The 18,955-nt window shown below is 43.9% G+C and overlaps 1 protein-coding gene across 2 annotated transcripts in view; it reads right to left on the bottom strand.

Moving 5' to 3' along the window:
• LOC115480389 (protein Smaug homolog 2-like) overlaps positions 1–18,955 on the bottom strand; it is a 55,832-nt gene that overhangs the window by 9,841 nt on the left and 27,036 nt on the right. For both annotated transcript variants that reach the window (XM_030219044.1, XM_030219045.1), the window contains exons 4-9: positions 9,991–10,230; positions 4,541–4,650; positions 4,138–4,224; positions 3,178–3,478; positions 1,349–1,434; positions 1,093–1,211 (exon numbers count right to left, since the gene is read on the bottom strand). In XM_030219044.1, coding sequence (XP_030074904.1) covers positions 1,093–1,211; positions 1,349–1,434; positions 3,178–3,478; positions 4,138–4,224; positions 4,541–4,650; positions 9,991–10,230 — 943 coding nt within the window. The remainder of the gene's footprint in view (positions 1–1,092; positions 1,212–1,348; positions 1,435–3,177; positions 3,479–4,137; positions 4,225–4,540; positions 4,651–9,990; positions 10,231–18,955) is intronic.

Below are 18,955 nucleotides of genomic sequence, written 5' to 3'. Positions count from 1 at the left end.
GAAAGGATGCAGTTCTACTACTACTACTTGACATTTCTAAAGTGCTACTAGGGTTACGCAGCGCTGTACAATTTAACAGAAGGACAGTCCCTGCTCAAAGGAGCTTACAATCTAAAGGACAAATGTACAGTCAGTCAAATAGGGATCAGATGGCAAAGAAGGGTTTACTACAGTGCTACTAGTGCATGCATGTACACACACAGTAACCTTTGCCAATAGACACGATATGAATATGACCAAATCATCAGTCATGCACTGTGACCCCCTACTCTCCATCCCTCAAGAAACCTCCAAACTACAAGGGAGAAACCAAACAGCCTCTACTGACATCTCCTTCCTGTAGCTACTGCTTGTCTCATACACTATGTTATCAAATTCAATTTATGCATTGTTTAGTTTGTTGTAAAATCTCTCCCTCAAGCACTGTAAACTGTCTTAAGACTGCCCTAGCCACATTCAGATACACATGTAAGGACAGCTGACTGAAAACTCCATTGCATAGTCAAAACATTAATCAATTGTAGGATTTTTCTTACAATGGCATTCTATTAGAGCTGTGCCACATGCGGGTGACACAACTGCACATAGTATACCATGAAAAGGAAAGGAACAAACCTCGATTACATGAGCACAGCTTATGCAATAAATGCAAGCTGATGGTCTAAGACACAATCAACGCCCTTCCTCATTACTGCTTATGTAACTGCTGAAACCTGGGATTCTCCCATAGCTGAGCTGGCAGCAGCTCGCTCATACCCATAACAGTTTCACCTACCCTTAGATACCACTTTGACTGGAACACAAGTGCTGTACAGTAAACACTCAGAAAATTGTTGAGGTTTGTGATATCAATTTAGGATGTTCTGTGATATCAATTTAGGATATTCTGTAATATCACTAGGATTTCTCGACAATCCTGTAGTATTGAAAGGTCATATTTGTGCTAGACAGTTACAGCATTCAATGAAGTGTTTGCTCCTTGCAGGGTACTGAAGTGACCTCAGTTGGACCTCTATACATGCGTGCCCCCCCCTTCCTAGTTCATCAGAAGAGCTGCTTCTCCATGCACCTACCCTGCTCCCCAATACATACCCTTTCTGCTGTCGATATCCCTGCATCTCCAGCATTGCCTTCCTAGGAAAAGCCCGCAAAAGCTTCAACACCTGCTGCTTCCATGATAACAGCCTCTTCTTCTGAGTTTCTGTGAATGCCTTTGAAAATCAACAAGAAATTCCCCAAGTCAGAAGGCAGAGCTTTGGCACCACACAAAGTTTGGACCTCCACTAGATAACCTTAATTCTCCCGTCCCCTCCTCATTCCCCCATATGCAGGCACCCCTCCCTTTTACCTCATGTGACAGACACTTTTCAAGAAGATGGAGGTAGCAAGTGATGTTCTCCTCATCTGGCCGGGACACCAGAAGCTGTGTACACACTGAGACCACCAAAAAACAAACAAAAACAACAACTTGTCAGTACTGCATATGGCCACACTTTCCCCTGATGAAGGACCCCCTTTCCAGACCCTAGTACTGAAAGAAACAGTGAAACTCTGTAGACTACATCTTCAAAAGGATATAAATCAGATAGAATCAGAGGGTGGCTACAAAAATAGTCTTAATAATAAAACATATGGAGACAAAGATCTAAACATGAATACTCTGCAGAAAGACAGGATAGAGTAGATATTAAACACTGAAATACCTCCAATGTATGAATACGCAGGGAACAGACAAAGCTCTGGAATGAGGGGTCATAAGATGAGGATGAAAAGGGGTAGAATCAGGAGTAATCCAAATAAGTATTCCTTTACAGAGATAGTGGCACAGCTTCTCAGTGGAAGTGGAGGAAACAAGGATAGTACAAATTTCAAGAAAGCATGTAACAAGTACTGCAGAAGGTATTGGTACAGCTGGGCAGCTGATATGAATGGGTAGATCATATGGGCTTGTTCTCCATTTCTACGGCACCTTGAAGCTTACGAATGTGATAGGTTAGCATGAGACAATATTCCCAGCGGGTGAAAAACACACTACTTACAGACTACTTCCAGCAACAACTATGGTACAAGTCTGAAAGACTGCAAAGAGCAGGAACTGGCGGGGGGGGGGGGGGGGGGGGGGACTCTCCTTGAAATTACAGACCTCTCAGTTAACAGATGTGCCCGTTGCTCTTAATATTGCCTCAAGTCCTGACAGCAAGAGGCATCAAAACAAGCAAAAGTACAGCTGTGGCAAAATTCGCCCTTTCCTCTCTGAGCACACCACCCGAACTCTCATCCACTCTCTCATTACCTCTCGCCTTGACTACTGCAACCTACTCCTCACTGGTCTCCCACTTAGCCATCTATCCCCCATTCAGTCTGTTCAGAACTCTGCTGCACGTCTTATCTTCCGCCTGGACCGATATACTCATATCACCCCTCTCCTCAAGTCACTTCACTGGCTTCCGATCAGGTACCGCTTACAGTTCAAGCTTCTCCTACTAACCTACAAATGCACTCGATCTGCAGCCCCTCCTTACCTCTCTACCCTCATCTCCCCTTACGTTCCTACCCGTAACCTCCACTCTCAGGACAAATCCCTCCTCTCAGTACCCTTCTCCACCACCGCCAACTCCAGGCTCCGCCCTTTCTGCCTCGCCTCACCCCATGCCTGGAATAAACTCCCTGAGCCCATACGCCAGGCCCCCTCCCTGCCCATCTTCAAAGCCTTGCTCAAAGCCCACCTCTTCAATGTTGCCTTCGGCACCTAACCACCATACCTCTATTCAGGAAATCTAGACTGCCCCCACTTGACATTTCTGCCATTAGATTGTAAGCTGTTTTGAGCAGGGACTGTCCTTTTTTGTTAAACTGCACAGCGCTGCGTAACCCTAGTAGCTCTAGAAATGTTAAGTAGTAGTAGTAGATTCCTGTAGGCATGAAACCAACCAGATCCAGGGCAGGTACAATAGATATCTGCACTCATACTATAGAGAATGGTGTCTGAAGGAGACCAGACATCATTTCAATACACTTTCCCTGTCAAAGGCTCCAGGAAACAGAACCATGCTGCAAAGCTGAAATAATATCAGAACTCAGAATGCATATTAGGTAGTTGTACATCCTGCCCTAACACTGCCTTTCCCAATTACCACCCCCCCCCCCCCAAACCAATCATTACTAGTTATTTCTTACCTTTACCCATGACCCTGGTGAGCTGTCCTGGAATATCACCTTCCGGAATGGGTGCTGATGCTGACTCTCCATCACAAGGGGAAGTAGTCTGGGCTTGAAATCCATCAGCACTGGAGTCTTTTCCATCTGGCCCGTTGCTGCTCTTGTCTGAGCTGGCTTTGGAACCAACAGCCGTCTGCCCTTCTACTGCAGATCCCTCCTTCTGTGGAGCCTGCACAGGGCTGTATGATTTGATGGGGGTGATAATTACCTGCTGTAACTCTTGAAGGGCATTTCGCAGATTACCCCCTTCCAAAATATCCTGCAGGGCAAAAGGAAGACATTTTACAAGAGCATCGAGACTAGCAATGAGGAAATCATACAAAGCCTGCTATTTCTTTATTAGTCTTCAGAATCTTAAGTCAGTTGCTTCTTTCTCCCACGATTCATTAGAGATTCAGGTTAGGACTTAAAAAGTCTTGGGCACTAAGTGTCAAATAGACTGAAACTGACATTGTAGAAACAAGAGTCACTTGGAGATAACTGAGGTGCCACCATCATCAAAACCTTTTACACTCAGGAAAGGTTTTTTGAGACTAAATTTCAAGGCATTTTTGGTAGCTGTTTGCTAGGTATTTTCATAGGAGTTTCCACCTTTGGGCTGTGCAGATTGCTTATGAACCTCAAAGGTTCAGGGACCACAGACCTGTTCTCTAGCACTATGCCCCCCCAAGCCCTTCCAGGCTCTCCTCCTCCCCCTTACTCCCAGTCTAACATCTAGTCCCTCTCCCCAGTATGTCCTTTCTCTTACTGTGATACTTTGTGGTCCACACCATTGCTGTTGCTCATTACTGGACCCCAGGAAACACTGCTGATCTCATCATTGCTCCTTCCAATTTATGCAGTCTGCTGTTGCTGTCAATTCCACGGATCATCTCTGATCCTGCCACTCCAAGCCGTCGGCTGGGAACACCATCTTACCTTCTCCAGTGACTTTAGCAGGCTCTGCCTCTCTCGCAGCTTCTGAATGCTCAGCGCTATTTTGTGTCGTGCTCCCTTGGTCACATTCTGTCCAGCACAAAAAAAAAAGTAGCATCTACATTTGGAATGTTGTCATAAGGTTGGTACCAGAAGGGCAACTGGGAGGTGGGAAAGTGTGCTAGATTCCCAGGGCTAGGGTAATGCAATTAGAAACCCAATTATAGTGACTCAAGAGAAAATCTATTCCATACATTCTGTAACTGCCCTGGTCCCCCCCCCTCCACCCCCAAGGTATCTCCTGAAACTTCTTTCAGATGGGACAAATGTTCCCAAATATCATCCCAGCATTGGAGCCAGAGGCATATCAACTCCACATGAATGTGAAAGTAAGTATAATTCTTACCTGTGATTCCAGGTGATGCTCTGTAAGAGTCATCATTTCTTCGTAACTCATCTGGGAGAAGAGAGCAGCATATTTGTGTAAGCGAAGGCTCTTTAGCCAGGTGGGAACATCTGGGAAGAAGGGGACAATAGCTTCAGAATTCATTCCCAATATAGAGGGTCAGAGATTTCTAGCTTGCCACACCTACCCGCATCAATAGATTTAAACACAATGGAAAAAACCTCTACTACAGTGGGGTCTATAGTGAGTGGACCGGAATGGGTAGAAGTGAATCATAAGAACATAAGAATAGCAGTACTGGGTCAGACCAATGGTCCATCTAGCCCAGTATCCTGCTTCAAACAGTGGCCAATCTAGGTCAGAAGTACCTGGCAGAAACCCAATTAATAGCAACATTCCATGCTACCAATCCCAGGGCAAGCAGTGGCTTCCCCCATGTCCATCTCAATAACGGAGTATGGACTTTTCCTCCAGGAAATTGTCCAAACTTTTAAAAAACCCAGATACGCTAACCGCTGTTACCACATCCTCCGGCAGCAAGTTCCAGAGCTTAACTATTCCTTGAGTGAAACAATATTTCTTCCTGTTGTAAACGTATTTCCATGTAACTTCATTGAGTGTCCCCTGGACTTTGTACTTTTTGAAAAAGAGTGAAAAATCAATTCATTTTTACCCATTCCACACCAATCAGGATTTTATAGACCTCAATCACATCCACCCCCCCCCCCCCAGATGTCTCTTTTCCAAGCTGAGGAGCCCTAACCTCTTTAGCCTTTCCTCATATGGGAGGAGTTCAATCCGCTTTATCATTTTGTTTGCTCCTCTTTGAACATTTTCTAATTCCACTATATATTTTTTGAGATGTGGCAACCAGGCAATACTCAAGATGCGGTCACACTATGGAGGCATTATAATATTCTTGCCTTATTTTGCACTGTTTTCTAATAATTCCTAGCATCCTGTTTGCTTTTTTTGGCTGCCGCTGCAGACTGGGCAGAAGATTTCAGTGTATTGTCTACAATGACACCTAGATCTTTTTCTTAAGTGCTGACTCTTAAGGTGGACTCTATCAGGTAACTATGGTTTGGATTATTCTTCCCAATGTGCATAACTTTGTATTTGTCCACATTAAATTTCATCTGCCATTTGTTTGCCCAGTCTTCCAGTTTCCTATGATCTTAGTGAAGTTTTCACAATCCACATGTGTTTTGACAACTTTGAATAGTTTTCTGTCATCTACAAATTTAATCACCTCACTCACTGTTCCATTTTCCAGATCATTTATAAATATGTTAAACAGCACCGCTCCCAGTACAGAGCAGCACCCTACTATTCACCCTCCTCCACTGAGAAAAATGGCCATTTAACCCTACCCTGTTTTCTCTGCAATAACCAATTGCTAATCCACAGAAGGACATTCCCTCCTATGCCTTGATTTCAATTTTCTCAAGAGTCTCTCGTGAGGACTTTGTCAAAAGCTTTCTGAAAATCTAGATACACTACAGCAACCAGCTCACCTTTATCCACAAGTTTATTTACACCTTCAGAGAAATGAAGCAAATTGGTGAGGCAAGACTTCCATTGGCTGAACCCATGCCGACTCTGTCCCATTAAACCATGTTTGTCCAGGGGAAGGGGGGGGGGGCGGTTTACTACAGATAATCTTGACCTCCTATTCATCACTGAAACCTGGATCCTCGACCTTAAAGACCCCATAATTCTAGACTTATGCCCACCAGGATACAAAATTACCCACTGGAGAAACGGAAAAAGAGGAGGAGTAGCCGCCATAATATACAAATCCGAATTCACCATCACAACCACAGCTGAATTCATTCTGCTACAACTCGAAAATGTCTCGGTAAGAATCAATCACTCAAATCTGCAGGAACACCTTAACGCAGTTATACTTTACAGACCACCAGGCAACTGGCAAGACTCCCAAACACACTTCATGGACTTTATCTCGAACAGTTGTGTCTCTACCTCAAACCTCATCATAATAGGAAATATTAACCTACACCTTGAAGATCTCACCACAACAAGCACCCAAGAATGCAAAGAGTTCCTACAACTGTGGAATCTTCATGGACCAAACACGCAACCAACCCACATTAAAGAACACACATTAGACATCATTACACACAAATTTGATCACGACTCAAACCTTATATTAACAGATACAAAATGGACACCTACACCGTGGTCAGACCACTACAAAGCATACATCTCCCTCCAATGGAGAACGAAACACTCACTTAACAAACAAACACGGAAAACCTACACCACGAGAGGAAAAATAGACCCGGTTATATTCTGGCAACAGATCTACCACAATGGATGGACAATAAAGGCAGACACAATCCAATTCCTCTTAGAATGGGACAATAGATGCAAATCAATATTAGACAATATTGCCCCAATTCAAACCAGACCCTCACACAGAAAGAACTCAATACCATGGTTCAACGAAGAACTGAAAAAACTCAAAACACAAGTTAGAAGATTGGAACGTGCATGGAATAAAAAGAAAGACGACCCAACACTTAACGCTTGGAAACAACTTCGAAGAAAATATAAATATACCATAAGACAAACCAAAAGACTATATTACAAAACTGAAATTGGACCAAACTACAAGGACACACATAAACTCTTCCAACTCGTGAATAAACTACTAGACACCACACCAGTCACAAACAACAGTAAAGACACACCAGGAGCCGACAACCTCGCGAAGTACTTCAAGGAGAAAATCGTACAACTGCGACTCAAAATACCTGTCAGCCCCATTGAATACGCTGTACTCCTAGACTATCTAGACCCAGACCCTGGAGTATACCCAGCAGATAGAACTTGGACCGAATTCGAGATACTATCAGAGGATCTCATCTCCCAAATTCGAGATACTATCGGAGGATCTCATCTCCCAAACGCTTAAATGATACGCCAAATCTCATTGCAAACTAGACATATGCCTAAACAACCTTATGACATCGGCCCAACAATTTATAACAGACCTAACGAAACACGTGAACTTTATGCTACAAAATGGACTCTTCTCGAAGGAGAAAGGAAACATTCTACTCACCCCCATACCCAAAGATGCAAAGAAAAATGCTAGTGAACTAACCAACTATAGGCCAGTAGCATCCATTCCCTTAATAACAAAAACAACAGAAGGGATAGTGACCAAACAACTCACAAACTATCTAAACAAGTTCTCAGTACTACACGACTCCCAGTCAGGATTTTGTTCTAACCACAGCACTGAAACAGTACTAGTTATGCTCATGACTAATTCAAACAAATGATTGCAACCGGCAAGAACATACTACTTCTACAATTCGACATATCTAGCGCCTTTGACATTGTTGATCATGGAATTCTACTACACATCCTCGAATACTTCGGTATCGGAGGCAACGTTCTCAACTGGATCAAGGGGTTCCTAACCACACGCTCATATCAAGTGACATCAAATTCGATTACATCAGCCACATGGACACCTGAATGCGGAGTTCCACAGGGATCCCCCCTTTCACCGACCTTATTCAACCTAATGATGATACCCTTGGCCAAATTACTATCAAACCAAAACCTCAACCCATACATATACGCTGATGACGTAATGATCTACATCCCATTTAAACAAGACTTAAAGGAAATTTCAAATGATATCAACCAAAGTCTACATATCATGCATTCATGGGCAGATGCATTCCAGCTGAAACTTTAATGCAGAAAAAACCCAATGCCTAATACTCACCTCTCAACACAACACGAACAAGTTTACCACCATCAACACACCAAAACTGAACCTACCAATTTCGGATACCCTAAAAATTCTTGGAGTTTCTATTGACCAGCACCTAACTCTTGAGAGTCACGCGAAAAATACAACCAAAAAGATGTTCCACTCAATGTGGAAATTAAAAAAAGTAAGACCATTCTTCCCAAGGACAGTCTTCCGTAAATTGGTACATCTAGACTATTGTAATGCACTTTACGCTGGCTGCAAAGAGCAAATACTCAAAAAAACTCCAGACAGCCCAGAACACTGCAGCTAGACTCATATTCGGAAAATCAAAATATGAAAGTGCTAAACCCCTACAAGAGAAGCTACACTGGCTCCCACTCAAAGAACGCATCGCTTTCAAGGTGTGTACCCTAGTTCACAAAATCATCCATGGTGATGCCCCAGCCTACATGTCAGACCTGATAGACTTACCACCCAGGAATGCTAAAAAATCTCGCACATTCCTTAATCTTCATTTCCCCAACTGTAAAGGTCTAAAATACAAACTAACGCACGCATCAACCTTTTCCTATATGAGCACACAACTCTGGAACGCGCTGCCGCACAACCTAAAAACAATCTATGAACTAACCAGCTTGCGCAATCTACTGAAGACCCATCTCTTCAATAAGACATATCACAAAGATCAACACATGTGAAATCCCCTACATGTATCCAGAACTGTCTTATAATGTTTTCTTGTTATATCACTATTATGCTTTATCACTATCATGTAACCCCAAATCCTTCTGTAATACCAAATGTCTATTCTCTTCTTATTTCCACTATTCATGATGTACTGTAAGCTACATTGAGCCTGCAAAGAGGTGGGAAAATGTGGGATACAAATGCAACAAATAAATAAATACTGTTCTAAAGAAATTTTGATGACAGTGAGTACGGTTATATTTGTATCGCATCTGTTTGTATGTTGTTCAACGGTTATATTTGTATCGCATCTGTTTGTATGCTGTTCAATTGGATATGTCATTAATAAAAATTATTGAAACATAAACCATGTTTGTCTATGTGTTCTGCAATTTTACTCTTGATAAGAATTTCCACTATTTTCCCCAGCACTGAAGTTTGTGTTACTGGTCTGTAATTTCCCAGCTCACCCCTGGAACCCTTTTTACAATAGGGGCATTACATTGGCCACCCTCCTACCTTCAGACACTACAGATTATTTTAATGCTTTTTAAAAATATGACTAGGGGGAATGTAATGAAGCTACTAAGTAGTAATTTTAAAACAAATGGGAGAAACTTTTTCTTCAAGCAATGTGTAATTAAGCTCTGGAATTCATTGCCAAAGATTGTGGTAAAAGCAGTTAGCATACCATGGTTTAAAAAAATGATTTGGACAAGTTCCTAAATGGAAAGTCCATAAATCATTATTAAGATGGACTTAGGGAAAATCCACTACTTATTCCTGGGATAAGTAGCATAAAATCTGTTTTACTCATTTGGGATCTTGCCAGGTACTTGTGACCCGGGTTGCCCACTGTTGGAAACAGAATACTGGGCTTGATGGACCTTTGGTCTGTCCCAGTGTGCTAATGCTTATGTTAAAGAGATAGCCATTTACACTTAATATGCGCCATGATGACTCCAGGGAAGAGGAGAAAACAATCAATAGCTACCCTCCATACCTTTCATACCACTGCCATCCTCCTGAAATGTGTTGCGGCTGGAGCTCTGCTCCTCTGTCTGCTCGCTGCCCGAGGATGCCATACTGTTCTGTGGAGACAATGGTCCATGTTCCGAGTTGACAAATGAAGTGCGTGTACAGATTTCCTCTGCACCGATCCAGTCGCTGGGAACCTGCTGGCTTGTGGGGATGAGGGACATGGAACGCTTCAGTGGACTGGGGTGCAGCTGGCAGGGAAGAACTGGAGGGGGAGACAAAGGAAAAAAAGTCACATCCACCAACAGGAAATAAACGGTGAAAACTATGTCGCAAATAAAGTGAAAATTAAACATACCTATTTTTTTTCTCTTTTTAAATCCTACCAGATTAGTTAGTCTAGGTGAATGGGTTATAGACCCCTAACAACAGACTGAGACATGAATAAAGAGCTCTGTAGACCTCAGTCCCTTTATAATCCCATGCAGAGAGAGAATTCTCAATGATGCTTAGTCAAGCAGAAATACAAACAACTATGCTTATGTATAAATAGACTACAGTCCCAATCCAAATGCAACCATCTCCATAAAACCAAGGGACAGCCCTTCAGAATTATCCAATCATTGCCAAAATTTGAGGAAGAAGTAAAAAGCCAGAATTAGGCTCAATGGATCAACATGGAAAGAAAAACAAACAAACAAACAAAACACACACACACACACACTACCTAACCTTTTCCTCTGGGGGGAAAAAAGAAAAAAGGGACCTCTGCATGAAAGGCCTTCAAGAGAAAAAAGAAGAATTAACCTACTTATAGTAACTCTATATAAAGAAAAAACCATGTCAGCATTAGCAACAAAGAAGAATTCTTACTCCTGCAAGAAACACTGGCTGTCACTTGAACTCGGAGAATTTAGGACGAACTTCATATACCGATTTTTTTTAAAGGGCAGAACAGCTTCCTCTCTGGACCAAGCAAGCAGCCTTCAAACACATAGTAAGGGAGGTTAATTTCTTTCGTGATTTAAGAGTGTGGTTATCACAGATAGGGAGGATCATCATTCTCAAGGGCTAAGCCCTAAACCAGAATGGAAGCGGATCTTCCATGATCAACAGACCCCATTTCAGAAGGCCCTTCTCCCTGGGAAACAGGAGCAGAGTGCATGCTAGTAGCCTCCCGAGATTGGCATATCATGTACATAAAGGCCAGTAGGGTGCTACCGGGTTGACCTGTACCAGGTGGTCTTTAATCTTCTGGACCACTCTACCAATTAGTGGCCATGGAAAGAACACAGAAACAAAACCCGGGACTGCCGCTGAATGAGGGCATCCTCTGTGCTAGGCTCCTGCCAGTTGCTAAAGAATCTATCTTGGCATTCCACCAAGGTGCCATGAGATCTATCCAAGGCAGCCCCACTTGTCCACTAATCAATGAGGTGGCGTCTGCTGAGAACTCCTATTCTCTGAGGTTCAGTATGTGGTTACTTATCATTTGCCTACACATTGTCCACGCCACTATGCGATATGATGACGGCTTGTGTAGGTGGTTTTCCATCCAGTTTAATGGCACCTGGGTTCTGGTACCTCCCTGCCTATTAATGTATGCCACTACTGTGCTATTGATCAATAAACCTCACAGCGTTTCCCAACAAGTAATGGAGAAAAGCACTACATGGCTAACTATACAACCCCGGTCTCCAGCTTTCCTGCATTTTTATGGACCATTTTGCTTCCAATGGAGATCAAATTCTGTGACCCAAAAGCTCAATACAGTAGGCCCTCTGTCTGTAAGACTTGTATCCATATCAAGTGCCACCTACTGCAGGGATTCTAGATCTAGTTTCTTCAGCAAGTCGTTTGGAGATGCCTCTTGGGAACAAAAGTATGGTATTGTCATCAACAGACTGTGGAGACCATCTCACCTATAGAAACTTTTAGAATGGTCAGATATGCGCCTTCACTCAATGCACCACTTTCAGGGTTTCTACCATAGACCCCAGCATCTGAAGATGATAGTGGGGGATTCCAACAACTTGTGGGTGGGCATGAGACCCTGTCCCTTTTCTGGCATCTCTCCCTCTCCTTCCCTGCAGACATTCCAGGGTCTCTCAACTCTACCCCTCCTGTACCTTTTAAATTTTTCCGTTCTTGGACCAGCAGCAACTCAGACTGCCTGCTTGCACCAGCCCTGAGCCTGCCTTCCATCTTCCTGTTTCTGCATAGGTGGAAGCAGGTCAGACGGAACGCTCGGGGCCAGCATGAGCAGCCAGTCTGAGGTGCTGCTGGTGAATAACTGAAAGATTTAAAAGGTCCGGGGGGGGGGGGGGGGGGAAAGAGGTTGTTTGGGGGAGTGAAGTTGAAAGGCTCTGGAATTCCTATGGGGAAGGGGAGGGAGAGATGCCGGAGTCTTCAGCTATCCACCACTGCTGAGTGGGCCTGTGTCTACCTGTGGCTGTGCCACTGCTGACAAGATAAAGGTTTTGGATATAAGCAAGTATCTTCAGAAGCCTAGTCCAAGTGGAAAAGCAGGGAAGAGGCAAGTGTTCAGTGCACCTCATCATGCAAACATAAATGAACAAAAGATGAATAAAAAGGCACTGCTTGCTGCATTCTCAGTCTCAGTGGTGTCAACAACTGCTTCCGGTTGGAGACCTTGTGCTCGGTCATAGTGGCAGTTTGAAAGGGGGAATCCCTCTTGTTCTTTAATGTTGCTGAGGCTTATTTATGTATCCAGATCAGGAAGGACCATTGGAGGTTTCTTCATTTCGGAATACTACCTTTTGGGCTGGCCACAACTTCCATAATGTTTCAAGGTAACATGTCCTACCTTGAGCAACACCAACCATTTCAGCTACATCTCCACTATCTCCCCTTTTGGTGGACCTCCTACATAGGGCACACAAGATATATGGTATCCAGGTGGCGAGATTCCATGATTCAACATGATGTGGGTCCATCCTCAGTAAAACCTCCAAGGCAACTGCCCACGGGTAAACCCCGCTGACCATCATTGCTTCTTTCTGTAATATTTGTTCCCATGAGGTTCTTTGGGCCTTCCGATGGTCCAAATAAATTAGGAAGACCTGGAGCACTTGTTGTTTTTTGTTTTTTTTTTTTAAATATATATATAAGGACAGTATATCAATCATTGTATTTAACTAAAGGACTGTTTGTTTGGATGAACTGAATCTTCTTAGATCCTTGGACTTCAGCTAGTTTACTCTATTGTATTGATCCTCCAGCAGTCTCCATTGGCTAGACTCCTTCAGCCCTTTAACCAACTTTTCTCATTCCTTTCCCAACTGCCCCCAACCCACAGAGAGCTACTGTATCCCAGAGACCTGCTCTTGCAATATTCTCCCTCCTCCATGCTTGAAGACCCAGGGCTGATGCACTGAAAACAGTGGTTCAACAGTGCTTGATGTTGCTGTCCTGGGAAACTTGAATGCTGTACCTCCTTCCCCAGGGGCAGTCATTCATCTAGGGCCTGTGGAAATAGGCACATCCAACCTTTGCCAAGGATGGAGTGTCTCCCTGTTTTCTATGGGGACAAATGCTCTCTCAGCCTTGACCAACCTATTGGGCACCTCCCATTCCAACATGTTCCTGTTTTGTATGGTGCTGTGAGGGAGAAAGTCCTGCAGGACATCTGTATGTCCACCGGAGTCCCCTTCCTGCTTTGTCAGGGTCAACGGTAGTTCTGGAAGCAGCTTTTGGTAATTTTTCTCAGGGAAACCAAAAGCTGCTTCCAGAACTGCCTGCTAACCCATCTTTCTCTGAAACAGCTTGCCCTCTTCCGCAGGATCTAATTCTCACAGAGTTCTACTCCTGGGGATGTTGGGTCCCAGGCTGGATCTAGATTACCTAAAGCCTCCCTGGACCACCTGGGATTTTCTGCTGCAAGCTCCTCCAAAAAGGACTCCCAAGGCTTATGATTGTCTAGGGAAGCCCAATATCTCACCTGTACAAACTAAGAAGAGCATGCACTCCCTTCTATGGTACTGGAGAGCTATCTTGTCCCCTCTTCCATTTCCAGGATAAATAATGATGACTCGTGTCCCTGTACCTCCTGTGGTCCCAGGACTACTTCTACTATTGTCTGTGGATTTATATATAAGCATTTTTATTGAACATATAATAAAGAACAAACAAAAGCATGTTTAGTAGTTGTTTGTTATTTTACAATACAAGTCACCTCCCCCTTACAAGTACTCATTTACAAACGTGTATTCATTGATAATCTGTTAACAAGGACAACATTGAACAAACACTTGAACAACAATACAGCAAATGTGAATATATTTGAGAAGACCTGGACTCTAATGACCTCCCCCAATCTAGCTCTAGTACTCCACTTTCAAACCCCCCCCCACCCCCCCCCCACCCCTCTATATATGTTATCACCTCTTTCCAAAATTTTTCCACAATCGGGCAAGCCCAAATAGCATGAAAAAAATCACTCTGCGATGTGGCAGCGTCCACACAGTGGAGAATCCACTTTACCTATTTTAAACAACTGTGCTTGTGTCATATAGGCTCGATTTAGTATTCTGAATTGGCATTCCCTTAAGTCTGCGTTTCTCATGAGACTAGGTATTCTCCCAACCAAAACTTTAAAATCAAGAGAGTCCGCAGATCTGCACAGATCTACACTCCATCTCCGTCCCACTTCTGCATAATCTTTCCATGGACAGATCTGTAGCAGGGCCTTATGTAACGATGATACTGTGACCTGATCCTCCCCGGCCTTAGCAAAAAAAAAATCCTGAACTTTCTCAGCATGTCTCTTCCCCAGGGCGACCGGATCCAAAGAAGCCACATAATGAGTTAATTGTTTATAGGCAAATATATGACCCTCAGACGGCTGTGCATCCCCAAGTACCTGGGCCATTGTCTTTAGTTCCCTTGTGTGTCCCAATATAGGAGTCAAATATATGATACCTTTATTTTCCCAGGTCTGGAACACTTTTGGGCTCATTTTTGACACAAATCGGGAGATGAGCGTCCTTCTCCCAGGATCGCCCAAATCGGCATAATCGAAAGCCGATTTTGGGCGCGCTCAACTGCTTTCCGTCGCGGGGACGACCAAAGTTCCCGGGGGCGTGTCGGAAGCAAAGCGAAGATGGGACTGGGGCGTGCTTAACACATGAGCGTCCTCGGCCGATAATGGAAAAAAGAAGGGCGTCCCCTGACGAACACTTGGCCAACTTTACTTGGTCCTTTTTTTTTTTACGACCAAGCCACAAAAATGTTTGGGGGGGGAATGACTGGCAAAATGGACGCCCATCCAAAAAAAACGTCAATTTTGGCCGTCATCTCCCCCCCCCCCCCCCCCCGCAATAATAAAAACGCCTTTTTTGGCAGTGTTTCACTCAGCTGAGAGACCAGGAAGTCTCTGAGCCAATCATAGCGCGTTTAGCTCGGCTGAATGCGTTGTGATTGGCTCAGGGACTTCCTGATCTCTCAGCTGAGTGAAGCACTGCCAAAAAAGACGTTTTTATTATTGCAGGGCGGGGGTGATGAGCAGGGAAACCTCTTCTGCTTCAGGGTTCAGCAGCAGGGTTAAAGACTGCGGGGGGGGGGGGGGGGATAACGTTTTTTTTGAAGCGGAGCATTTTTTTGTTCCCCAATTTTTTTTTGTTACTTTGGGCCAAGTTTTATCCCGCGGAGCCCCAACGAGAGGTACAGACCTCTCGTTAGATTTTCCAGCGTTAAGGCAATCGGAAAAAGTTAGTGCAACTCATTACAGTAGGGTTTCTACACAATTTGCTCATCTGCATTCCGTTTTCGTTAGCTGCTACTGTCGTCGGAAAAAAGTCTTTAGTGCATGCCAGGGTTTACTACTTGCTCGTTAAGGGCTCGTTAAGTTTAGTGCATCTGGCCCTTAATCGGCGAAGTCACCCTTCCCACATTCCAAGAAATTACTTTCAAGGATGTCATCCAAAGCTCCCTAACTGCCAAACTAAGAAATGCCAGACATGCAAAAAAGAGAAGGGAGGCTGTACCAGCCACCACCACCCCCCCTTTCAATCTTCCCGAAATACTCAGATATCCGACGTGGAAACTGAAGAGCCAAACCAATACATGCTAAATAAAAAAAACAAATCATAAAAGAACAAAAAATAATTAAAAAAAACACACACATCATACCCCAACCATTCATCTTCCAACCAAACCCCCCCCCCCCAACCCAAACACTTCTCCCTAACTCCCCAACCCCTCCCAAAAACTCCCCAACAGAACTTCCGTTCTTAACTTACAACAGCCTACCCAGGCCCCAGTCACACTGAAGAGCACTCCCCCCGTTCTCCCCCCACAGAAAGATACGTTTCAGAGCAGTGAAAACATGAAACCCCTCGGTCTCCATATTTCAAAATCCCCCCCTTCAAGGTTATTGCTAAAGACTCAATCGTCTCGAAACAGCAGATCTAAATAGTTTTAGCAAAATTATAAATGGAGCTTAACCCCCAATGAAAGGTATAGAAATGCTAAATAGTAGTAGTAGTCTCACAGATAGTCTATCACCAGTTGACCATGGTGTAAAGTAGATTGTCCTCCATAGCAATTCAAATGGACCAACTGCACATCCCAACTGCTTCTCTGGATTGTCCTCCCAGTCTCCAACACATAGCCATTTCAGCTTAAGTGCCTTGAAAGAGGACATCCACCAGATTATTTCAGACCCTTCTGTCAGATTCATCCATTCTTTGTATACTGCATAGCTTCCTCAGCATCCTGAAAGAAATGAGGTTTCTCTCCATGAGAATCTGCAACCGCGCTGGATATAGCAATGCAAAAGGCACTTTTTTCTTATATAGTAGTGCACAAACTGTTTGAAATGCCCTGCATTTTATCAATACTGAGGCTGAGAAATCCTGGAAGCACGAGACTTTGATTGTCATATTGTAAATCCCCTGTGGCTCTTGTAGCTCACAATATATCTTGCTTATGAACAAAGTTCAACAGTTTACAGATCACCACTCGTGGTCTTGCCTCAGATGACTTCAATATTCCCAAGCGGTGGGTCCACCCAATTCAACAGTTTTAGGGCCTTTGGAAGCCAATCTTCCAAGAACTGCCGAAGGTCCACATCTCTGATGGATTCTGAGAGTCCCATAAATTGGAGATTATTTCTGCTTGAGCAATTTTCAAGGTCTTCAAGTTTATCTTCAAGCTTTGCTACCAGGGCCCGAAGTACACACTGCCCAGTTTCCTGCTGCTGTAGCGTATCCTCTACTATGGCCAGCCGATGTTAGTAAGTTTGCAAATCATTATGCAAAGTTTCCACATAAGTGCCTATCAAGTCTATTTTATCTCCTATCTTTTGTAATTTTTTGTCCATGGATTCTTCCAAAATAACTCTCAGCTCTGCCACTACTTCCGCGGCCCACACTGAGCTCACCGAGGACCCACCTGTTTGTTCAACATCCGCCATCTTGTCTCCAGCTCGACCGCGGTTGGACAGTTTCCTCGGCGTTTTACTAGCCATCCTGAGGCAAATTATAGCTAGCGGCTTGGGGATAGTGATCCAGGAACTTTCCACTCCCCAATTATGCTAGAAGGTAATCGAAGAAAGGCCTCTGGGGGGGGGGGGGGGGGGGGGGAAATTAACCCAACCAGGCAGGAGGGTTCCTCACATACACCCACTCTTCAGCTCAGTATCACGTGACCCCCTTGTCTGTACATTTAAAATGGCACTCAGACTATCTGTCCCTGCAGCACCACCGAGTGTCATCCCAGCTCAGAGAAGAATGAGCTAATTCAGCCAGCACAGCTCCCTGCTCAACTGATACCTGGACTAACCAGGCTAAGAGCTGACAGACAAGCACCACTAAGTAGCTGCATGATCTGTTCATCATCTGCTTGGAGACCGAGAGAAATACTGAACATTCCAGGCTGCAAGCTACACTTAAGGGGCAAATTACTTGGAACTACTTTTTTCTCCGTCTCCATCCATAACCATTCATTCTGGACTGGTCTGGTCTGGACAAAAAGGAAAGACATTTAAATGAGCATTAATGAACAACCCAACCTCTTCCAAAAGCAGACAGCTACAACGTGGTAACTTAAAAGCAACATAGGAAATATTTTTTCACAAAAAGGTCAGTTATGTGGCATGTCCTCCTGGAGGTGATTGTCGAACAATGATGAAATTTAAAAAAAGTCCCAGAAGATCCCTAAATGAGAAGTGGATAGAAACCAAACACAGAACAATCAAATGACCTTTCACTTCAAAGTTAAGTATGGATGAGGGTGGGGGTAAGCTGTATGAAGCAACAATTATAACCCTAACCAGTTTACTAGGCAGACTAGATGAGCATGTTGCTCTTTATCTGAATATTTTTCCTCCTTTTTGCATAAAGTAAAAAAAAAAAAAAAAACCCCACTGAGCTCAATGCACCTTCTTCCCCCAACCACCCCCCTTTTTTTTTTAAACGGCAAGAATGGTACTGATTGACCACAGGAACAAAACAAGTCCATAAAAGCAAGCAAGGGGTACAGATCCCTCTAGAACAGGGGTGGGCACCTGCGGTCCACAAGATTATTGGAAGCACACACAGAAAACAAACCCGAGCTTTGGCGATTTTAAATACTTTATTTCACAAATATTTTCAAAACAGCCACTAGCAGTTTGTTTCCATTGTTTTTAGTAACTTATTTATCTATCACAGGCGGTTGATGGAACTCTGCATTTTAGTTCCAGTATTACAATGTTGTGGCTCACTAGGGATAGAACTGACATTCGTGAGGCCCTCTGTGTATAAAGGTTGCCCACTCCTGCTCTAGGGGCTCTCTCTCTAGAAAAAGGAAGATCAGCCACAAGAGAAATTCCATCTAAATTCCCTTCTATCTCAGTTTCCTAAGGCCTGGGGAGCTAGCCCAGGCTTCCTTTCCAGTATGAAAGCACCACACAAGAACAGATATCTGCACCATCTACTGGACATAAATAGTGATGGGATGAGAGGCTACAGAGCTTTATTTCTCTGTCC

This window comes from Microcaecilia unicolor, chromosome 11, assembly GCF_901765095.1.
Source record: "Microcaecilia unicolor chromosome 11, aMicUni1.1, whole genome shotgun sequence".
In the NCBI taxonomy this organism is placed as follows: domain Eukaryota; kingdom Metazoa; phylum Chordata; class Amphibia; order Gymnophiona; family Siphonopidae; genus Microcaecilia; species Microcaecilia unicolor.
The sequence above is the reverse complement of the archived record's forward strand: the minus strand, read 5'-3'. Positions and strand labels throughout refer to the sequence as shown.